At 42.7% G+C, this 22,609-nt stretch overlaps 1 protein-coding gene across 6 annotated transcripts in view; it reads right to left on the bottom strand.

Moving 5' to 3' along the window:
- Positions 1–13,700: 13,700 nt before the first annotated feature.
- The window catches only part of MED20 (mediator complex subunit 20), a 29,598-nt gene continuing 20,689 nt past the window's right edge, over positions 13,701–22,609 (bottom strand). For all 6 annotated transcript variants that reach the window (XM_061632264.1, XM_061632260.1, XM_061632261.1 and 3 more), the window contains one exon: positions 13,701–14,767. In XM_061632264.1, the coding sequence (XP_061488248.1) occupies positions 14,552–14,767 (216 nt within the window). In that variant the 3' untranslated portion in view covers positions 13,701–14,551. The remainder of the gene's footprint in view (positions 14,768–22,609) is intronic.

Below are 22,609 nucleotides of genomic sequence, written 5' to 3'. Positions count from 1 at the left end.
AAGGTGGATTTTGCTTCCTTTGCTTTTTTGTAGACCTAGGGTTGTTGCACAAAACAGAGATCAACGGCACATATCCTTACTGATCCTCATGGTTTTTGAACAGAATTCCTTCCCATCTGCCATCAAATCACAAACCACACTCATGTTCATGGACTACACTATAAAAACACATCCAGCAATTTGTGGTGTTGCTGTTGCACAAAAATATTGATAGAAGTTACGTGTCATCAGTCCCTGCTCCATCTTCTGGGGAGTTTCGGCAAGCTGCCCTTGGGCCTCCTTCCTTCCTTGTTAGTGCCCCCCCTCACGTTTGTGGGATGGCTGCCTGTAGCAGCAGAACTGAGCAGAGCTTTGGCCAGCACATCCAAACTCACTGGATTACCATCTTAAATATGGTGGCTCCATCCCAAATGTATGCATTTTGGGAGTGAAGTGGCGTAATTAAGACAGCAGCCCCACCAGTGAGTTTTGGTATACAGGCCTGGAATTCTGGTTAGTATTACTACTGTCAGGCCACTCACTCTGCTACTCCCCACTGTGGATAAGCGGGCAGCCTATTTGGTGGCATCAGCATATCAGGAACTGCTAGATCTGTATGCAGATGTCCTATACTTATTTATTTGCTGTTTTATGCCACTTTTCAGACTATTAATGTCTCCAAAGCGGCTGGCATCAGTTAAAAAAAGAGACCTAGCTATCAGGCATAAAAACTAAAAAGACACACAAGGGGTGGTGGTGGAAGGGAAAGGCTAAAAAGAGAAATCAGATCTTATTTAAGGTCAGAACAAACTGAAGAGCTATAAGCATTTATATCCAGTTCAGGGCAGGCTGATCTTCTCTAGCTGGTGTTCTTCCTTGAATGTTCTTGTACCTTTGGCCCAAGTGGTAAATTCCTGAATGCCAGGTTGCAGCCTTTTCAGTGAAGAACCTTCCAGCACTGGACATACTCCATCCACCCAAGCTGCCCACTGGATCTTGCACAGAAGGAATAAGTATAAAAGGCTACCTATTTCAACTGAATTTTGCTTGAACAAAGACTTCTCTTTTTTAGGCCTTTTTATTTTTATTTAGGATTTTCCAGAATACAAGCATACATTGCATATTGTGGATTCCAAAGTACTTGTATGTTACTGTACCTTTTTTTTTACAGGAACAACAACAACATGAACCCATTAACCCTCCCCCCTAAAAAGTCTCAGGTAACCAGTGCAGACCAATTGTTGTTTGCTTGTCCATATTTTGCTTGAGCAACGGCTTCTTGAGTTCCTGCATAAAGATGCAGGATTATTCTTTGGCCCTGACTTTTGGCTTCCTCCTTCCTCCTTGTTTGTTGTCTGGTCCTGGTTTGCTTCTTGGGCATGAAATTTACTCTGCAATCTATGCACACAGCTTTGAGGTCTGATCAGATAGTGGCTTTGTGGTGATTTCTTGTTAAAATCATGATGATCCATATCTCAGATACAGGTTATTGTGCCACTGTGGTGCCATGTGCTGGAGCTATAATTTTTACAGTGAAGTCTGTGCAGATGGACCTGAGCTATGATTAGATGGTAAGCTTTCATGGCATACCAGTAAAAAAACTAAAAAAGAAAATGTCCTGGATCTACATTTTTGCTCTGCAACCATGCCATAAGGCTTAGATCAATTATTTTTACTGTGCCTTCCATGTACGTTGATGTAAGTTGTGTAATGATGTTAGATTTGGGGGGGGGGACCATGAGGATCTGGGATCCTTGACTGAGCACTCTGATTGAGACATGAAGGGTGAGGTCTGCATTTTTACATGCATTTTATGAATACAGATGTTACTTATGATTTGACTATGGATTTAGAATGTTTCCATGTAAAAACCATGCTGATTAGCCCCAGATTCATATTTTTGCACCACAGCAGTATGACACACTCCTGGATCAATGGTTTTTATGGGAAAGGATTTGAACTCTGATTTGATATGGTTTTGTGTGGCCTGCACACAAAAATAATGCAAATTCAGCAGATCCTTTCTAATTCTACTAGATCAAACTTTTTCCTTTCTCTTCTACACTGAGAAGTATGAGAAGTGGTGTAATGAACCTTGTGAGAGGATTGGCTAACTGAAAGCTAACCCAGGATGAAAGGCAGGCTAGAGATAGTTCTGGTTGCTGGTTGCCATGTGAACTAGGGGACAGAGAAGGAGCGGCCAACGGGGTGGGGAGGGGAAGAAGAAATGTATTGGCTTGGGAGAGATTTGTCTGAAACCTGAAAAGATGCTGCCTACAGGCCATGGGAAATCTTAGCCTTCTGAGTCTGTAGGAGGGGCAGTCTATAAACAAAGCACTGAAGTGAAGGTCTCTGCTATAGTACATCATCTCTGAGGAAGGTTGCCAGCTGAGCAAAGCAGCTGCAATTGTAATAATCAAGGCTATGAACCAACTTTATTTTTCTCTTTGCCTACTGTCTGGTTTTTATTTTATGCATATGTCAACTGGTTAGCTAATAGCATTCATTAGATTTATTACGGTCAATTGACCAGCCAGAGAAATTCAGTACAAAAAATACACTAAAACATATTCAAAAACAGTACAAAATAGTACAGGTAAGTTAATTATTTCATGAGGCAATGGATCGATTAGGTCAAAGGTTCCTTACTCATCAGGTCTCTACGTGTATCAATGGCTGCTGCGAAAAAATTCGCGACTTTACGGGTTATGGGGGAATTAATATCCGCTAATAGATATTGTGCAAAAAAAAAATTATCTCTGCCTGGAAATTTCTGGAAGAGAGGAATAATAAAATGGCTGCGAAGGCTGGTATAAAACCTGCACTCCAGTAATACGTGTTCTGCTGTCTCAATGGCACCACTGTCGCAAGGACAGTAACATTCGGTCCGAGGGATTCTATTGAACCTAATAGCAATAATTTAGGTTTAGTAATATCCTGGAAATATGTTGTTCTTTAACAACAGTGTTGCTGTGCTGTCACTCCTTGTCTACATTTCTTGGAGCTTTTCTAACTATAGGTTGAAACCATCCAGGAGTGCATTCTTTTTTGTTGAAATCCATGCAAGGAGGGTTTACACACCCATCTGAGGATCTATTACAAAATAAAAAACTATAACAAGCTAATGAGTTGAAGTGTCCAGGGCACAGGGCACCCTGATTAAAAATAATAGAGTCTCTACCCACTCTGGTCCTTTAGGTAGCTGATAAAATAAATCAGAGGCATGGAAACAAGAAATTCCTAGGTGAGTTCAATCAAAATTGTATCTCAGTCTGAGGGCTATTTCAGATTTGTTACTTCAGTCTTTGCTTTAAGAATATTTTCACAGAAATATAAAGAGCATTTTTAAAATGTTACCTCAGTCTTTGAGCAGTTTCAACATTTTTAACACAATGGCAGGTAGTGATAAAATCTGTGATCTTTCCCTCAGGAGGCTAGGAGAATCCTAGAGAATTACTTGAATGGAAGAGGGTTTGTTAGATGCGATTAGCTTGATGAAACTTCCCCATGGCAAACACTAGCAGTAAATAGCATCTTTGAGGGCAATCCAAGGGTGGGGGGTCAACAGGAAACCAGCGCCCACCCTACCCCTATCACAGGCACCTTTTGGATCAGCCCAGGGGCTGCTCTTACTTCAAAATAAAAATGCTCAGTTTAACTATGCTTATTAAACAGCATATTTATTTTGATGTGTAGTTTGGTCTTACATCATGCTGCTCTCTAAAAGAAGCCCGTCAAGAAACAGCAGAAGGCAGCTGCTTTACATGTACTTTTTGTGGCTGAAGTTGCCTCTAGGCAGTTACAAAAGACAGAAAAGATGGGGGGAAAGAATCACAATAAGAAGAAAACTGAGAATATGGTGATAAAACTGAGGAATGGAACTGCCTCAGATGCTATCGAAGTGCAGCAGTTTTACGCAAAAGGTGAATAATTTGAAGGTACAGATAAAAAATTGAAGGAATGGATTTCATTTGGAGGAGGCATTTAAAAGCACTAAAGCATTCCCCCCCCCCGCCGACATTTAAAACAAACAGTTCAGGATGGAGAGGTGACACATGGGATGTGTAAATATACCCTACATTGCCTGAGGTCTCAGTTAGACAGACAGGATAAGAAAAGATAGGTCAGGATTGCCAATCCTCAAATAGACTACTCTTTCCTTGGACTGGGCAAAAATCCCTGGTGATATAGGCAAGAGAAAGTGGCAGTAGCTCCAGTGAATGCAAGTAATGTGGAGCCTTTGGCAAGGATGCAATGACCTGGGCCTCGGATCACAGGTGCATGGCACAAAATTGTGTACATTTTGCGTATCCTAACTTACATACATATATGGCTCTGGAAAATTAAGATAATGGGTAGATGGGATCTCATCTACATGGCACTTTGCAGTGTGCCCAGCTGCCATATAAGCAAAGAAATAAAAACATTTAATTTCAGTTTTCAGCAGGGGCATAAAATCCATGGCCTGCAGCAAAGGACTGGGGCTTGACCTCCTTGGGTCACTTCTGATAATGCTCCTGCAGGCCATGCCAAAAGATGTGAGGTGATCATCCATGAAGAGAAACCGTTTTAGGCAGACCAAGTTAGGACATTGTTAGTCACTCTTTGATTTTGAGAATGTTTGTAAGCAAACTCAGTCTGTGGATTTTACTAGCATTTTTAAGATCCTTGGGAACTATAAGAAACTTAATTTTTATACCTAAAGGCCTTACTACCTGCCCCAAAGAAGTGTATTCTTAAAGAAGTCCAAGCTTCAAGGCAGTCCCCGTTGCTTTCAAGCTGTCCAGCAAGAAATGCACCTCCAAATTTGCTGGGTTTTTGGGTGCACTCTCAGACTTCCTGCTTAAACTTTTTTTTTTGCTATGGATTTGCTTGGCCTGGTGTTTGTTTTGCTTGCTAGATATGCTATGTGTGTTTTTTATCAATTTTAATTTATTTTAAAAGTTGGATGTAAACCTCTTGAATTCTGGAAAAGCAGAGGAAATTTTTAATAAAATAAATTACATAACACTAACAAGAAGAAAGATTCTCCGTGGCGCAGAGTGGTAAGCGGCAGTAACGCAGCCAAAAGCTCTGCTCACGGCCGGAGTTCAATTCCAACGGAAGGAGGAAGTCGAATCTCCGGTAAAAGGGGTCGTGGTCCACTCAGCCTTCCATCCATCCGTGGTCGGTAAAATGAGTACCTGGCATATGCTGGGGGTAAAGAAAGGCCGGGGAAGGAACTGGCAATCCCACCTCATATATACGGTCTGCCTAGTAAACGGCGCAAGACGTCACCCTAAGAGTCGGAAACTACTCTCACTATAAGTGCGGGGAAACCTTTACCTTTAACAAGAAGAAACAAACTGGGCCCAAAAACACTTGATTGAAGGAATAAAGCATACCAGGCCAACCTCTCTTCTCAGTCCAACTAAATCCCCAAAATCCTCCATTTGTCATTATTTTTCTTTATGCACAAAAATCCTTTGTGAAATTTAGGGGTTTGTTTTACTCATTTTTCAGGACGCAGCACAATTTAGTTCCTGTTTCAGTGGCAGGAGATGAAGAGGGGGCATCCTTCCTAACCCATTAAATAAAAAGAAAATTGGGGAAAATATGTTGGGATGGGGGTAAATATTTTAATTAGGTTAGAAGAGCTGGTGTTTAACACCTGGCTGTATTTCGGTAGTGCAGCCTAACTCATTTTTTTCTAGGCCAATAGCCCATCTAACGATTTCTTCACACACTGCTTTTCTCAACTCAAAACTTCATGCACATATATCAGAAAGTGTGTGTAATCCCCAGTTTACTGATCTGGGAATACTTCAGCATAGTCTTCCTGTACTATGGTTTGGCTAATTAGGGTTGCCAGCAGCCCAATATTTCACATGTACATTTAACTCTTTATATGCACACACACTTTAGTGTTTTCCTGTTCTGATCCAACAATTTTTTTTTTTTGCTTTAGACCCAATCCTGCTGCCCTTGCCTGGCTCCTGCTAGAATCCACCAGGCTTTATTCACAGTCCATCAGTTTCTGCCACTGACTAGCCAGCTTCTGAGTTCTGCCAAAGTTCTGCTCTAGCTCTACTCTGGGATCAGTCCAGATCCCTTCCTCCCCAATCCCCCAAAAGTTCTAACCAGGGACCAGTATTTTTGAAATAAAAGTATGGTAACTATACTAGTGTAGGTCTCTAATTAGAACCCCACAACTGAGGACTGAATTGGGGAGGCAGTGTGCTTGCTTTGCAGCAAAGGGTTGAGAGTAGATGTCTTTGTGATTCCTTCCAGTTCTGGAAGGTTATATATGCCAATTGCTTTCAAGGATCCCTCTCCTTTGCCTTGGACATCAGACTTATCCAGTAGTGGCATCTTCCCTTGTGGTAAATGCGTGTTTGCAGAACCCACCAGCACTTACTTTGCGATGGGGTCATCAAAGAACAAAAGCAAGCATATCCAGTTATATGTCTGACATGTGAAAATGCTTTTAAAAATATTTTGTGTGCTTTCATTGGACATACTGCTGAAAAATTGTATTGTTTGAATGGTATTTTAAAGTTCTAATTAATTTTGTATTTTTTAATTTAAAGTTTTTAATAAAATGTAATATTGTACTTTTACTTGTATATCATTTTTGTGACCTTGTGAAGACTTTATAAATGTTTTATATAAATTCACTGGAAAATGGAAATAGACTGCCTTCAAGTCGATCCTGACTTATGGCAACCCTATAGGGTAAGCGGTATTCAGAGGGGGTTAGATGGGATCTCATTGCCTCTGAGGCTGAGAGGCAGTGACTGCCCCAAGGTCACCCAGTGAGTTTTATGGCTGTGTGGGGATTCGAACCCTGGTCTCCCAGGTCATAGTCCAACACTCTAACCACTACGCCACACTGGCTCTTGCATAAATTCACTAATGGGCAAAAAACCTTGTGGTTTAATAATGTACCTATAGCTAACAGATATTTCTATCAAACTCTAAAAAGCAGGGAAATTTGGCAGCTATAGTGAATGCACCAGGGGAATAGGAGACCTGGCCTCTTCTCTGAGATATTGTACTGCCCTACAAATTTGTAAAAATGCAAACACAATTTGGGTTGGTCTTTCACAGTCCAATCCACTTCCTGTGTAGCTTGGAAGAATTTGGTAGCATGTGCCTCTGAGCATATGGGAAGTGATGGCAGTAATGACATCCAGGAGGTAAGAAATGGGATCCTGTGAAAGTTTGATGAGAATGGATTGATCATTTGCATGCTTCTTGAGTTCAGTGGGATTTACTCCCATGCAATCATGACTAGCACAGGTAAAACGGACCATGGGGGAGGATGAAGGGGTGGGGAGAGTAGAGGGGAAAAGGAAGGGGGGAGAGGGGAGCAGAAGGAGGGAATTGGGAGGATGAAGGAGGGGACGGGTGAAGGAAGGGGCAAAAGGGAAGTGATGGGAGGGAGGAGGAGGTGAGGGCAGGTTTGATCATTTGCATGCATATTGAGTTCAGTGGGATTTACTCCCATGCAATCATGCTTGAAAATGAAATGGACTGCCTTCAAGTAGATTCCAACTTATGGCGGCTTTCATGGTAAACGGTATTCAGAGGTGGTTTACCATTGCCTTGCTCTGACGCCAAGAGGCAGTAACTGGCCCAAGGTCACCCAGTGAGCTTCATGGCTGGGTGGGGCTTCGAATCCTGGTCTCCTAGTATAGGTAAAACTGACCATGGGGGTGGAGGAGGGGGAGGGCGGAAGGGAGGAGATGGGGAGGGGAAGGGGCAAGTGGGAGGGGATAGGAGGGAGGAGGAGGGGAAGGCAGGTTTGATCATTTGCATGCTTTTTGAGTTCAGTGGGATTTACTCCTGTGTGATCATGCTTAGGATAGGTGAAACTGACCTGGGGGAGGGGCAGGGAGAGGAGGACGAGGGAGATTTGATGGGTGGTCACTGGGCAGAGGAGAAGCCCCTTTCCAAAAGAAAAACATTGTGAATAGTATTCTTTTTCAGGGTTTCTCCCTTTTTATTCTACAGCAGGCAGATGTAGCCACCCAGCTAAATTGAAACCAAAGGTCCCTGGCCACATCCACACCAAACGTTTATTTCACTTTAGACCGTCAGGGCTTCTCCCAAAGAATCCTCGGAAGTGTAGTTAGTGAAGGATGCTGAGAGTTGCTAGGAGACACCCTGTTCCCCTCACAGAACTTCAGTCAGAGCGGCTGACAACCACTCTGGCCACTGAAGCTCTGTCAGGAGAATAGGAGCCTTTTCTCAACACCCTTCACAAACTACACTTCCCAAGATTCTTTGGGGGAAGCCATGACTGTCCAAAGCAAAATAAAGGACTGGTGTTTGTGTGGCCCCGATTAGCCAAGCCAAGCAGCTGTGAATCCGGCTGTTTGAACACTGACAATTGGTTCTTACTGAGCATGCCCAGCCTTATAATTGAGTTCAATGCTAAATTTCTTAAATTAATTAAAAATCAGCCAGGCGGTTTTTAAACTTTTAAACTGCAGAAGATGAAAGTCAGAGTATTGGGCAAGGTCAGTAATAGGATTACAGGTATTCTATGAACATGGCTGATTTTTAATTGATTGAACAGATTATGAAAAATCTGACAGAAAAAAGTCCAAAAGAGGTCTGTTTTTTCTCTCTTTTTACACTTTAAACTCTTGGTTCTCTCTGTTTTGTGTATCGCCATTAAAATTTAGAGGGTTGTTAAGCAAGCATTTGAGTTCAGGACTATCAGTTTTGTAACGTTTTGTTTTGAAATGAGTTTATGGGAAGTATCAGAATGGCATGGGGTTATTTTCAATTTAACATTGCGGAATGCAAAAAATCCATGCTGGCTACTGCCACTCTTGTGGCTGTATAATAAAGCCAATTTTATTATGGGCACAGGCTCATGAAATAAATGTAAGCAGTTAAGAAACCACCAGGTTAATTTGCATAACATTATCCAAGGGGAAGGACTGAGAGGGTTAATTTTCAACTTGTGACAGTTGAAGTGGCAGTTAACTGACTTTTGCTGGGGCTCTGGAGAATGTGTGAGGAAGTTTTACCAGAATATCTTTGCACTGAGTGCTTCCCTCAGCCTACTTGGCAAAGAGATTTTTCAAGTGAGCAAGGATAATTGGTGCTGTATCTGAAAAATTGAGACCAGTTCCATTTATCCCATTATAATTTCTCAGGGAAAGAGTACTGGGTAAGCGTTAAGCTGCTTGAATATGAACATGTGATATGTGACACTTCCCTGAATGCTACCAAAACACAGGCATTTAAACTCTGTTACCAACACAGGCCAAGAGCTGGAATAAAATATATAGTTTCCCTCTTCCTGTGTGGATTATATAGCCTCCATGATGATTTAAAACTATTTCATGTTCCATTTTGGATTTGCTTAATATTCCTCACAAAGATCATCTGGCAGCTCTGTTATCAAAGTTTATTTGGGTTTTTTGAGCAAAACCTAACTGAAATATTGGGACAAGCAGAAGCATAGACTTGGAAAGTGTCTAAATAAGCCATCTAGTTTAAGCCCCTACTCAATGCAATTCAGAGCTAGATCATTCCCAGCAGATGGCTGCTCAGCCTCTAACTAAAGACCTCCAGTGTTGGTTCTGTTACCAAACTGCTCTTACTGGTAAAAAAGTTACCACTGAACTAAAAAAGCCTCATTACCTTGTGCTGTGCTCTGAGAGAGCAGATAACGTTGTTACCCTTTTCTATGTGACAGCCCTTCAGGTATTTAAAGAATGCACCCTCAGTCTTCTCTTCTTTCTTCTACTTTTCCTTATATGACATGTTTTCCATACCACTGATCATCTTCATTGCTCTCCTCTGAACTTATTACAATTTGTCCACATCCATAAAGCGTGGGACTCAGACCTGGATGCAGGACACCTAATGAGCTATGACCAACGTAGAATAAAGTGGATAATCATAATCCTATTAATACAGCCTAAAATTTTATTTATTTATTTATTACATTTATATCCCACCTTTCCTCCAAGGAGCTCAGGGTGGTACACATGGTTCTCCTCTCTCTCCATTTTATCCTCACAACAACCCTGTAAGGTAGGTTAGGCTGAGAGGCAGTGACTGGCCCAAGGTCACCCAGCAAGCTTCATGGCAGAGTTGGGATTTGAACCCTGGTCTCCCAGGTCCTAATCCAGCACTCTGACCACTACACCATGCTGGCTTTTTTGCAGCTGCATCACACTGCCAACTCGTGTTCAGCTTGTAATCAACTGGGCTCCTACTGGGAAGAAGGGTGGGATATAATAATAATAATAATGATAATGATAATAATAATACAATCTCCAAATCTTTTCACATGTTCTACCTCCAACACAGGTATCCCCCTTCAGAGAGTTAAATGGACAGTTGAGAGTGGGAGCCTGGCTACATAAAAAGGCAGACCAATGAAAAGCCTAAGGAATTCAGAGAAAGAAGTAGGCTACAATGGGAACCAAAGGCATGTGGGAAATGTGAGGGACTGGATTTTAAGAATCAGCTAATGAACATTTGTATCCAGTTTACATGGTTGATATTTTTCTTGCTAAACATTACCTAACTAGTCTCATATTGCTATATAAGTTGGCTCCAGCAAGCATTTGCAATCAGGCAGAATCTTCTTTAACAAGGTATGAAGAAACATTAGACACCAACCAAACAGAATTCTGTGTAAGATCAAGTCCTAAGAATATAAATACTCTTCTGCATTAGTTCAGTGCTGAGTGAAAGATTATATATGAGTATGAGTATGAGTATAGATTATATTCATTATTCTGCCACTGGCCTTGGAAAAAGTAACATCTTGAAACCTATGAGAAAATTCCTAATGACATATATATTGGGCAGTATTCGCCATGGATTTAAAGGGGAAGTTACCTATGTGGTAACAAAAAGTAGTACAAATTCAGGACTACTTCTCAAGAAGCATTTTGTATTCAGGAACATATAAAACACACACCTTAAATGAAATGGACACACAGACACAAACACCTTACATAAGCATGCATTTCATTCTTGGGATCTGTGTTAAAAACACCCAGTCTACTAGAAGACAACTGCTTTGAGTGATAGCTTAAAAAACTTGTAAAGAACTTCACTCTGTCCTGTATACATCCATGCTGCCCTGCTGATAGAAGCTGACTTCAGAAAATGAAAAAGAATGAGTGCCATTAAACTCCACACGCACACACCTTCTAAGATATGTGACTTAGGTTGCTTCAGATGTCTTGTAAAGAAGTATCTGTTTGCCGACTTTCCCTGACCCTTAAGAGTGGACCCAGATTTATGTGTATGAATCCCATGAATTTGTTTTACTTGCTTTTATATGCTTTTAATATTGTTTTGCTGATTTTAGGTTATATTTTAATGGATATTATTTTTATATTATGCATAGAAATTTTAAAATATTAAGCAGTTTAGAACTACTTTTTAAATAAATATCAGGATATATAAAATCTACTTTCATGAGAAACCTCCAATATTTGATGCATTGAACTTCAATGGTTTAAGCCTTTGAACTTCACAGCATTCATTTATAAAAACATGGTAAGAAAGCTTTTTTGCCCCTTTCTCCAAGTAAAGCCCAATCCTACATGTTTCTACTTATAACTCTCACAGAAACAAAATGTTATTTCCATGCAAATACATTGGGAACAGATGCTTATGTTAACTCGTTTAAAAGGCATATCATCAACAAGCCAAAGGTCTGGATCTTGAACAGTTACTCACTGAACTTAATCAGCAAGCTTAGGAATCAAAACTTATTAAAGTCAAATGAAGTCCCGTTCATGTGGATCAGGTTCAATTTGGTTATGAGTATTTTAAATTTCCTTGCAGTACAAACAGTTTTCTACATGTTATAAATCAACTTGTCAGATCTTTCTAGGCTCATAGCCAATGGACCTGGGTGAAAATACTGAGAAGCTTTTTTAAGTGCCTTAATGTTTGGATATGCAGGCTTAAGTAATGATTTCCTACCAATAAAAATCATATGTAATTAATAGCCTTGGCAGTATTTTTTTTAGAGACAATGAACACTAGTGATCATTTTATTTCCTTATTATTTGTATAGTGTTAATGTTTCCTAGTGTCTGTACATCAACGGATCAAATATAATTAATACTGCAATATTTTAGCACAAATCCAAAATCTAACTAAATATTCTCAAATGAAACTTTATTACTCGTTTTTTTCTTTTTTTGCAGAATAGACCTGTTTCATGTAGGTTTCACTACTTTGTGCAAATGTAAATTCTGATTTACTAACAGATTTCTATTTAATAATAAATTTGCATGTATGTTGGGGAAAAAGATTATCCACAAAAAATCTGATGTGGTTGGATCTAAAGAGTACCATTTGCATTTTGTTCACAGTAGGAAGACAGCATCTTTCTGACTCTCCAAAAAAAAAAAGTCCTCTTCCAATCCTGTAAATTAAACAGTTTCTGTCTCACATGCAGTAAAGTTACTGCATTTTCAGTTTACATTTTGAACTAACACCAGAATCCATATATGGGCAGGAATGAGAAGCAGTTGGTACTATACACTGTTCACTCAATTAAGTTGGGGGTTGGGGGAACAGAAGGGTTTGATAGTACCAATGCTGGATTAAAAGGCATGGGATCCTTATGGCAAACCATTTTCTGGACCCACCCTCTCCTCTCTGTCCCATACGCTACATTTTGCACACACTGGCATGATTCGCATGTCATGACAAGCCAACCTATGGCTTATCAAGACCTCACAAACATGTGGGTAAACCACTGCTTAGTGCAAATGTGTAGGATACCACAGTAGAGTTTGCAGCCCCTTTGCTCCTTCCCCAGTCTTGTTTACTTCCAAGCTGCACTGAGTTAAGCCAAAGTTTGGCTTAGTATGCCATCCGAACCCAAGCTTGTGGTTAAGCTCTCACCTCTGTAATTATGATCTATACCTATGGTTTGTTTTTTGTTACAGCTTGTGAGTAGTCCACAAGAGCTAGATCACCAGCCTAGGTTCAGACAACACAAAGCCAAACCTTGGATTAGCTCAGTGTGGTGTGCAAATAAAAATGACTGGGGAGGAACAAAGGGATGCAAACTCCTCCATGAGAGCCTGTGTGCTCATGCTAAACTATGTTTTGGCTTAGCATGATGTGCAGCCAAGACTATCTGAGTTCACACAGGGCACATTGCTTTTTCATCAAAATGTGTTTTGGATCACAAAGGTGGTAAGCACTCTGTGGAACAGTGAAGTGCCTATCCACCCCACAACAACTAAAGCAAAATATTGTTCAAAAACACTCAATTTCCCCTACTACACATTTCAGACCAAGCATGTCAGTGCTAAGGGGCAAAAACATTCCAGCGCACAGACATAAAGTTTCCCTGCACACTATTATCTGGAGTCTGGGGCTGAAGCCCATAGCCTGTTGCTACTACACACAGAACAGCTCAAATCAAACTTGTATACAAGCAAGTCAGGGTGAAGGGAGAGGTAACTGTAAGGTGTGTGTGGGGGAATGGGGATGTTACACAGCCAGCCTAAACTCTTTATCAAGATTTGGATTACATTAAGTAAGCAGAGAGGACCCTAGATTAGTAGCTCTTTAATTTGGAAAGTTTTAAAGGTACTAACAATGGTTTTGCAGCTGCAGAAGCACAAGGAAAGGAAACAAATAAGATCTTACAAAATGGAAATGGACTGCCTTCAAGTCATTCCTGACTTATGGCAACCCTATAACACACACAAAAATACAATAAGGAGAAAAATGTTAGCTTCTTTAATGAACAAAATGTTTAACATTTTGAGAACTTGCAATGTATGAACATCTTCTTCAAAAAATGCTGACATTTTAGTAATTTTGACTGAAGTCTTGGTTCTGTACAGGTATTGCATGGTCAGGGATTTTTTCTGTTCCAGCAGATGTTAGAATAGAAGACAGACAAATTAAGCCATAAGACTTCAACAATATCAACCTAAAGCCTAAACATTTTAATCTTCTCAGCTGCTTTATGAAGATGGTGAGATGTCAAGAGCTTAAAAACTGATAGGGCAACAGCTAATTCTCTTGCTTGTTTCAACAAGATACATTACATTTTAACCCAAAATATAAAACTTTCACACATTTCTAAGATAAATTCTGCTAACAGATAGCATCCACAGCATTCACCATGTACAAAAATAAAGCTCTTTTAATGAAAGCTATATTAAAATATTTTCACTGTCTTGGAAATAAACTTCATGTTCGTTCATAGCCAGCTAAAGAAATTAAGGGATCCCAAAGCCCATGCTCCCATTTGCACACAATTTGAACCTATGGGCTCTTGCAAGATTGTTTTCCTCCAATTTTCACTCAGTTGCAGGAATCTTACTCAAAGAACCTAAGGCAAATCACCGAGATAGCAGTTTAAGGCAAAGTATGCCATTATCTCAGAGACATACACCCCTTGAGGTTTGAGATGAGACAGAATTAATTCTATCCCTCTTAGGGAGACAGACTGCATTGATTTAATGGGAAACAAATGCAATCTGGACTACTGCAATGGAACTGCTCTTTCAATAGATGATTCAGCAAAGTGGTTGTTCCTGTGAAGAAAGGCCTTACGAAGCTTTCCTCATCTGATTCCTGCAACAGGCACCTGCTGCTGTTTGCGAATCTTATTGAAGAGTTCCATGTACTGGATCATTGTGTCAGCTGGGCTGTAGATGCTGTCATGCTTATTGCTGAACACAGAAGGGATTCCAGGAGCATGACTTCCCATGAAACTTTGCATGAACTCCATTAAGAGGTTCCAGCAGTCATTGGCTACCACAGACGGACAGTATTCCACCTGGCAACAGAAAGAAAAGCCCTGAAGAAGAGAACAGCCAACAATAACTCTACAGGAGGCAATTAACTTTACCATTCCAGTGTCTCAAAAAGCATGTTTTGTAGCACTGGTAGGTTCATCTTTTTTTCTTTTTTTAACTGAAAAGATTGTTGGGGAGAAATGGGGATGGTGATAATACTAAGGCGCATGAGAACATAAAGCTGCCCTTACTGTGAAGTGGTCTTCTGGTCAGCTCACAGGAACAGGTTAACTCCTCAAAGGGGGGGGGGGTTCAGTGGCCAGCCCGAAGGGAAGAAACCCTTTGCTCTACTTTCAGGTCATGATAAAGCCCAACCAGTGAGCAGCCAGACATCATAGGAACTCTTGAAATAACTTGGTTCAAATACCAACTCGAGAATAGTAAAACCAACATTAAAAAGTAGGTAGAAGCATACAGGAGGGAGGGAAGGCAAGGGAGGCCCAGCACTGGTGAGGAAACTCTGGGAGCCTCTCCAGAATACAGAATTTCATTCTCCAGCTAGATTTGACTGGAAGGGTAGGACTGTGTGCTCTGCACTCTCCACTGACCAGAAAGCCACTTCACAGTAAGGCCAACTTTCCATTCTCCATCAGTGGAGGAGCGGAGCATACATGAATGGGATATACTGAAGCAATGACCTTTCTGTCCCTGGGCAGGAAGGAGAACCTAGGCCACAACCCTCTGGAGAACCCTCCTGTCAAAGGCTACTTTCACAGAAGTGTACTTGTCTATCTTACATTGCCTGATGAAGGTGGATGGGTTGGCCCCACTGGCCACCCTGCATATCTCTTCCAGAGGAGCACTTACGGTTGTAACGCCCCACACAGAATGAGTTGTGATCCCAGCAGGGGGGGGGGCTTGCCCTTTGCTTGGTAGGCCCTGGCCATGTATACCTTATTCCATCTACTGATTGTGGACCTAGACACCTTACACCCGAGCCCCCCTTTTGAAGGAGATGAAGAGGGATTTGGTCTGTTGAACTAGTTGAGTACACTCTAAGAATACTCTGAGGGTGCACTGGACATCCAGTTTGTGACCTCCTTCTCCCTTCAGTGGGTAGGATTAGGATAGAAGTTGGGAAAAACCACTTCCTGTGCTCTGTGGAAAGTTGAGCATCTTGGGGAGAAAAGCCAAATCTGGGTGAAGAACTACCTTGTCAGTGTGGAAAATGCAGTTCCCCCACCCATCTAGCTGAGGTGACTGCCATCAGGAAGACAGTGTTGAGGGTCAGTTCTCTGAGAGAGATGGTGCATGCAGGCTCAAAAGGAGGAGTCGTGAGAGCTCTCAGGACCACAGTGAGGTCCCAGGAGGGAAATCTGTGAATCCCAGGTCAAGACAAAAGTGCCACCCCTTTGAAGAACCACTTGATCTTGGGGTGGCCTGCGATAGATCAGCCTTCCACTAGCAGGACGAGGATGACTAATGCTGCTGCTTGTCTCTTGAGAGTGTTGATCGCCACTCCTTGAAGGAAATCCAGTACAATGAAAATGCTGGAGTGCTTTCGTCAATGCCAGTGGCAGAAGATTTTCCAGGTAAGATCATAGATCTGACTGATGGACACCCATCTGGAAGCTAGAAGGCTCACGATGGCCCTATCTGATAGTCCCTATCCCCTCAGCAGCTGCTGTTCAACTACTATGTAAGGATTTTGAGTCAGCCTGGGTCCTCATGGAGGATAGGCCCTTAAGCCAGAAGGTATGGACACAAGGGCGGGTGCCATGGGGGGACTGACACCGTGCTCTATCAGGTCTGAGAACCAGGGGGTGCCTGGACCAGGACAGAACCAATACCACTTCTACCTGAGCCCGGAGCACATGTACTTGGTGTAGGAATCTGGGAAGAAGGCATAGAGGTGGCCCTGGGGCCAGGGGGCTGAGAGAGGACTCGTTGCATGTTCTGGGATCCCAGCACTGGGAGAGGAAGGACTCCAGCTGAACATTCACAGCGGAAGCAAAGAGGTCAATGCAGGGACTGCCCCACATGTGGGAAATTTGGGACAACACTTCTCCATGCAGAGCGCACTCTCCTTGACCAGAAAGTGAGTGTTCCGGGTCCCCTTCACATGTATGGCTGAGATGGACAGGAGGTAGACTTCCATCCACCAGAAAAGTAGGGTGGACTCCTCCTGTAGGGTTCCCAATCAAGTGTCCCCCTGATGGCTGATATGGGCCTTGCCAGAAACATTGTTGGTCCTGATGAGCACATGTGACTGTTGTACAAGGGGTAGGAATTCCAGGTGTATGGCACAAGGTGTATGGACCTGAGCTGCAGCGGAATTCCCTGTGCTGTCACCTCACCTGGGTGATTTGAGCATGGCAGGTCCCTCCCCCCCAACCTATAAGGTATGCATCTATAGTGATGACTGTGACTAAGTGGGTGTCCTGTTCTCACCAAGCTCCTAAGGAGACAGGAAACTTCCCATCAATAACACGGATGACAGCAAAGCAGCATCTAGAGCCTGTCCAATGTCACAGTCCAGAGTCCACAACAACAACAAAGGGGTCAGGCAAGAAGCAAGGTCAGAGCAGTCCAAGGTCAAGATCCAAGCAGTCCGTGGGCAGAGCAGGTAAAGGGCAAGGCAGAAAGTGCAGGACATGGAATAATGGGCTCAAGTTTCAGGAAGCCAGATTTTGACTGGACATCAGGAAAAACTTCCTAACTGTTAAAGCCATACGGCAATGGAACCAATTATCTAGAGAGGTAGTGGGCTCTCCGACACTGGAGGCATTCAAGAGGCAGCTGGACAGCCATCTGTCAGGAATGCTTTGATTTGGATTCCTGCATTCAGCAGGGGGTGGGACTTGATGGCCTTGTAGGCCCCTTCCAACTCTACTATTCTATGATTCTATGAAAGCAGGTCCAGGATCAGGTCTGTAGTCAACACAAGATCAGCAGGTAAGTTTGGTAGAGGTCTCATGTACAGATGTTATTTCAGCAGCTCTTCCAGCCTAGTGCTGGAGGTTTTATGCTAGAGCTGCTAGAACCACACCCCAAACATCACCTGATTCATCTAAAGCCAGATCTCTACTCCTGAAAAGTCCTTTCTCCCAAGGTGTCCACGTCTGCAGTTGGGCACTCCACCAAATGGGTCAGGTCTCCAGCTGGCATTTGAGATGATGCCTGTCCCTTGGGCTTGGGACCTTTTCAACCTTGATGTCAGAGGCCTGGGTGCAGACAGCCCTTCCTCAGCCTTGTCACAGGACCTTGGCTTCTCATTCCCAGATGGAGCCTGACCCAGGGCTGGGTCCAAGACCAGAGCCTCCTTGTCTTCCTCTGATGAAGATTTTCCCAGCTGGTACCTGACAGGGAGCCTAGAGGGGGAAGCTCCTGGCACGACCATAGCAGAGAGACCGAGACCTCGCTGGACATCTGGATGGGCCAGTTAAGTTGTTGTGAGATCTGGTCCTGGAGTGGAAGCAGAAGCCACTGGAGCGCTGTAGCTTGGAAGTGCTCCCATGGAACTGAATCTATGGCTGCAATCATAGACCCCTGAAGCTTGGCCAGGTCTATGAGATGAAGTTGGGATGTGGATAGGCACAACCAAACCTGGTCCTGCAACTTGTCTGCTTGTTCCTGAGAGACAAATCTGGCTCTGTGAGGTATCCAGGACTACGGTACAGTAGGCACTGGCTGGGTTCCAATTGGCTCTTTTCCCTATTGACAATGAAGCCATGTGCCTCCAGGCACTGCAGGATGGTCTCCACATCTTTCCTGGCCCGCTGAAGAGAAGGAGCTTGTACCAGGAAGTCACTGAGGTAGGAATATAGGTGGACCCCGGGTACAAAGGTGAGCCACTACCACCACGAGTTTGGTGAACACCCGGAGAGCTGAGGACAGGCCGCAGGGCATGGCCCTGTACTGGTACTGGAGACTGGTATTGGTATATGCCTCCTTAGCAGCCATGAGCAAACCGCAGGAAACACCGGTGAGGAGAGCAGGTATGCCTCTGTAAGGGCTACAGAGGCTAGAAAATAACCTGGTTGGATGGCCTCCATGATGGAACACAGGGTCTCCATCTTGAACTTCCTGGGTTGAATGAGTTTGTTGAGAACTTCCAAGTCCAAAATGGTGCAAAAATTGCCACTGCACTTTCAGACTGTAAAGACAGAGAAAATGCCAGAGAATTAATGATTCTCTGGAACAGGCTCTATTGCTCTTATCCTGAATAGATACGTGATTGCACCCAGACTCCTCTGAAGTTTCACAGGGTTGTGAAGGTGATGCTGCCTGCCGTTTGTCCTTGGGAACGGAAGTGAATCTGAGTGAGTATCCCAGCCTGATAGTGTCTAGATCCCACTGGTCTGAGGTGGAGGTGGCCCAGGTGTTGAAAAAATGCAGCAGCCTGCCCCCCACTGGCAGACCCCTGGTAGCATTCTTGTGGCTGTTTGGCTTGGGGTGGCAATGATGCTTGTTGAAGCTAGCATTCAAGTTGTTTGCATGGTTTTGCTGTCTGGAGGAGTTCCAAAATTACTGTCACGGACCCTAAACTGGCTGGAGGCACTGTGGGTACTGGGTATCCCCCAGGCTGAAAGGATTGGGAGGCCTTCTTGTGAGATGTGCTCTTGTCCTTCTTTTTCTCCTTGGCTTCTACTTTTTTTTATTAATTTTATTCAAATTTTCAAACACAAAACAAAACAAAACAAAAAAGAAACAAATTAAACAATAAAATAAAATGCTGACTTCCGATTTGTCGCAGATCAGTTATAGGTCTATGATATATAACAAACCTGTCTCTTAATATATTACAAAATCACTTTCCTCCAGTAGTTATCTTAATTAATCATCAAATCTCATTAACATCACTTTATTCTTTCCGCAAAAAGTCAAAGAGAGGTTTCCACTCCTTGAGAAATATATCCATCGATTTTTCTCCAAATAAACATGTCAAATTAATCCATCTCATCAAGTCTGCTAGGTCCAGTAATTTCAATAGCCATTTTTCCATTATCAGTGTTAATTCCATCTTCCAACTTCCATCCTTGCACCCATAATAATCTTGCTGTCATAGTCATAGTCATATAGTAAGAGTCTGATGGGAATTTCCTTCATCACAAATATTTCCTTGCCATCAATTCTGAATGTGTTGCTGAAATATTGTTGTAAAGTCATATCTCTGTTCCTCTTTTTTACGAAATGCACTAGCACATCTCTTGAGAGTTTTTCCATGGTCACATATCTGGAATTAATTCTATAAATTTTCTCTATTTCAAGTTCCATCAAATCATTCCAGTCCCGAAATTCCATCGAAACATTGATAGCTTTATCTCTGATATCTTCATCAATTTCTCCAGGGACAACGCCGAATTCCAAACAGTAATCTTTATCTCCAGGATCCACAAACTCCAAATATTTTTCCAGTTCCACACTTGATATATCTGTTCCAATCTCTAGGACTTGCATCCTCCCTTTAATTTTTGCCATAAAGTCCAAATCTTTTTCCAATTCCACATTTGATATATCTGATCCAATCTCCAGAATTTGCTCCTTCCTTTTAATTTCTTTTTCATATTCTATTGCTTGTCCATCTGCTTCTTTTCTCATATAATCCTTTATTTCTTTCAGCTCCTGTTTCACTTTACCAAATTCAGTTGCCATCTCTTGTCTACTCTGTCCCAGTTCTTGTTTCGTTACCTTAATCTCATCCATTATCTTCTGAAACATATCCAGAGGGGAAAACCCTTCCAGGGGTACATCCAGGGTCTCTGCCACTTCTTTGATTGTCATTCTTAAAGCCGAAGAAAAAACCTTTCAAATTTCTAGCCACAATTCCCAAGCAAAGAGTAATTTGCTTCTTTTTCCAGCAATAACGGAGTTAATATTCCAGGCCTGTTGACATCATCTGGCCAGCACAGTTCTTATCTCCCGCATGTCCAAGAATGCAAAACAAATTTGGTTCACAGCGCCGAACAATTAGTAACATACACAAACAGCAGATTCGTCTAAAGAAAGTAGTCCAAGAAAAAGTAGTCCCAGACATATATCAATCAAATAATCATCTAAATCAGATTTTCTCTTCGGGTAAGTTGCCCCTCATCCGTTTTAATCTTTATAGTTTCCAAATTCAGGCCAGCTTTTTGCCATAAAAAATAAGATAAGCTTTTTAAATTTTCTTTCCTCCTCCTTAATTCCTTGTATAAAAGAGAGAAGTGTAACTCACCCAGGTATCTTGATTGCTGATTCTTAAACAAATCTCTTTTACTGTAGTAATTTAAGCCAAATGATAAGATTAGACAGAAGAAAGCTCACCCGCTGTGGATCGTTTAAAAGAAAAAAAGTCTCGCTTTTTTTCAGCCCAGCTTGCTGGAAGTCCTAACTCCGTCATCGGCTGCTAGGTATGCCTTCTTTTCCCAGGGAATTCCTGATCAATTCCAGCCACCGACAGCCCAATGAAGTTTCTGTGGATAATCTTAGGTTCACCCTTGCCTGGGAGAACATTTATACCAGTCAAAGTTCCCTTTTGACTGATTTTAAACTGAAAAAAGCTTCCTCTGAGACAGAGCTCATCTCAGAGGCAGCCACAGGCGGAGCAATCCTTCCGGGAAGTCTCTCCTTGGCTTCTACTAAGGGATTTCCCAAACAGGAGGCCACCTGAGAAGAGAAGCACTGCTAAGCTGCTTTATAGTGATTATCCACTTCCCACTATTTGAGCCACAGGTTGCACCTGACTACTAGCATGTATTCAAGGGTATGTACTAAATACTGCAGGGCATCCATGGAAGAATGAGCCAGTAATTCTGCTGTCTTGGCCAGCTTGTTCAGTCCCTCCTTGATATGTTTGGCTTCTTGGGGTATCTCTGCAAAAGAGCCCTGGCCCAGTCGATGGCAGCCCTGGACATGAAGAAGTTGGTTGCAGCAGCTCTCAGGGCCAATGCTGAAGATTCATGAGCATGATGCAATGCGGCGTCACTGTGCCTGTCTCCCTGGACTATCAAAATGTCTCCCCCCTCCTTGGGAATGACTGTATTAGCCCATAGGGCAGAATCAGGTTCATCTATGGCTGGAACCTTGAGATTGTCCGTGACTGAGGCTGGAAGACAGTAGAGCTTCTTAGGGATTGAGTGATGATATTTGGGCTTGGCTGTATGCTCCCATTCTTTCTTAAGGATGTATCTGAAAAACATTGGTAGAAGGATAGTAACCAGGCAAAGACATCATGGAAAGACACCTGGCCCTCCTCCTCTAGGCCCTCTGGCTGGACTGTGGGTTCCTTGGAGTTTTCCAGTTGCAATGATGCCATGGCCTTGCAGACCAGAATAGGGAAGGAATCCAGCTGATAAAGACGCTTGGGACTGGGGGGGATCATTGCCTTAAAGTTCCCGTCTTCTCTCTCTGAATCCAAGGAATCTGAGATAGTCTGCTCCCAGAGACTTGGATCCGGACTAAGCGACCTAAGGATGGAGATGCTGGCAGCGAAGAAACAAACAAACGACACTTGGCTTTCTTGAGCTCGTGATGAATTTTTGTTTTAAGCCAGGCCACTGGATCTCTGGATTAACTTTTCCCCTTCTCCCTAGCTGGGCTGCCTCTTGAAAAGCGGAAGGGGAGGAAGAGAAGGAGGATGAAGAAGAACAGGCCTTCTGGCATTTGATGCACTTCTTATGTGTGCAGGACCAGCGCTTAGAAAGGGAGGCCACCATTTCCGCATACAGCCAGGCAAGCATAGCAGTGGGATCTATATTTTTATGGGGTTTGTCCCTGCTTCCTCACCCCTTGGTGTTAGAGTGCACCTCGGTGTCCCCCCACCCCCATTGGGAGAAAGGCAGTTGCGGAAGTGAAACTACTTCACAGGGAGAAGCCATCATGGCGCCCACTGTGGACGCTAG

Source organism: Rhineura floridana, chromosome 6, assembly GCF_030035675.1.
Source record: "Rhineura floridana isolate rRhiFlo1 chromosome 6, rRhiFlo1.hap2, whole genome shotgun sequence".
NCBI lineage: Eukaryota > Metazoa > Chordata > Lepidosauria > Squamata > Rhineuridae > Rhineura > Rhineura floridana.
Note: the sequence above shows the minus strand (reverse complement) of the source record. Positions and strands in the feature narration are given on the sequence as shown.